The sequence below is a fragment of the Penaeus monodon genome, chromosome 23 (assembly GCF_015228065.2).
Source record: "Penaeus monodon isolate SGIC_2016 chromosome 23, NSTDA_Pmon_1, whole genome shotgun sequence".
Taxonomy (NCBI): domain Eukaryota; kingdom Metazoa; phylum Arthropoda; class Malacostraca; order Decapoda; family Penaeidae; genus Penaeus; species Penaeus monodon.
The window spans coordinates 14736514-14737671 of NC_051408.1; the positions used below are offsets into that span (position 1 = coordinate 14736514).

At 52.8% G+C, this 1158-nt stretch overlaps 1 protein-coding gene across 1 annotated transcript in view; it reads right to left on the reverse strand.

Annotated features, from left to right (window-relative positions):
* Position 1: 1 nt before the first annotated feature.
* Positions 2-1158, reverse strand: part of LOC119587803 (cylicin-2-like) — a gene marked incomplete in the record, with an annotated part of 8073 nt that continues 6916 nt past the window's right edge. Inside the window, 1 exon segment of the mRNA XM_037936501.1 lies at positions 2-1158. Coding sequence (XP_037792429.1) covers positions 251-1158 — 908 coding nt within the window.

Consider the following 1158-nt stretch of genomic DNA (forward strand, 5'->3'; position numbering starts at 1 on the left):
TCCCAAGACACTATTCATAACAACTGGTTTGTCTTTATCTACATTTCAATTATCATTATATACAAGTCTAAGGGGGAAAAAGAAATGAAAAACAAACAAAAACAAATATACACTGAACAATCAAATGACGGTACTTTTTGAACTACAAAGCAGTGACAGAAAATGAGGTTCATGTAAATCATTATTCATTTGTGACGCATTTTTTGTCATCTGAAATAAATGAAGAATCCACAGTGGGAAGAGATGCTCCCTAGTCCAGAGATGTGATGGACGTCACGCTGTCCTGGCGTTCTCTGCCTTCCCTGACCTCTTCGTATTCGATGTTGGGGCCTCCTAAGTAGCTGATGGGGTTGCTGAACGTCCTCAGCGCCCCCGCCAGGTGGATGGGACTTGCTTTCCTCTTCTTCGTGATGCGTCCCCGTTTGGTGCGCTTCTTTTCCCCTTCCTTTGGGGGTTCGCCACTCGCTCGCGCGTTGCCGTCTTCTGCTGGCGTCCTGTTGGCATCCTTTTCGGCGTCTTTGTCGCCTTCCCCCGTTTCCGAGCTGCTTCCACTTTCCTCTTCCGATTCTGAACTACCTTTACTTCCCTCGTCCGCTGATTTTGATCTCTCTTCTTCCTCATCTGCCTTTCCCGCCTCTTCTTCGGCGCCGGCGGTTTCTGCCGCGTCGGACTGAACTGAGTCGTCCGCGGCTGAGTCGTCCTGGCCGATGGAGAGGAGATCGTTCATGGCCGAGGAGAGCTTTGCCTTTAACCTCGACGGGACCGCCTTGCTCGCCGCCTCGCTGTCTTCGTCGCTTTCGTCCTTCTCGCTGATGGGGTCGAGCGGCGTCGTAGAGTCGTACTTGATGTCGACTTCTTCTCTGGGCGTCAGAGGAGGGCTGTCGAAGGTGATTTCATCTCCCAACCTCCTGTAAGTTGAAGTCACACCCTGCTGACCGTCCTCCTCGACCGGCGATCCCCGTCGCTGTCCAACCTCTCGGACTCCGTCGTCGCCTTCGTCACTGTCGCTCCCTCGGTCCCTCGACGACCACTGGGTAATTATCGACCAGTCTGCCTCCTCCAGTTCCTCGGGGTCCGCACGCTGCTCAATGGAAATCATCGACAGCTCTTCCGGCAAAATTGAACCGCTCAAAGTCCTGTTCTTTCCGTCGTCATCCG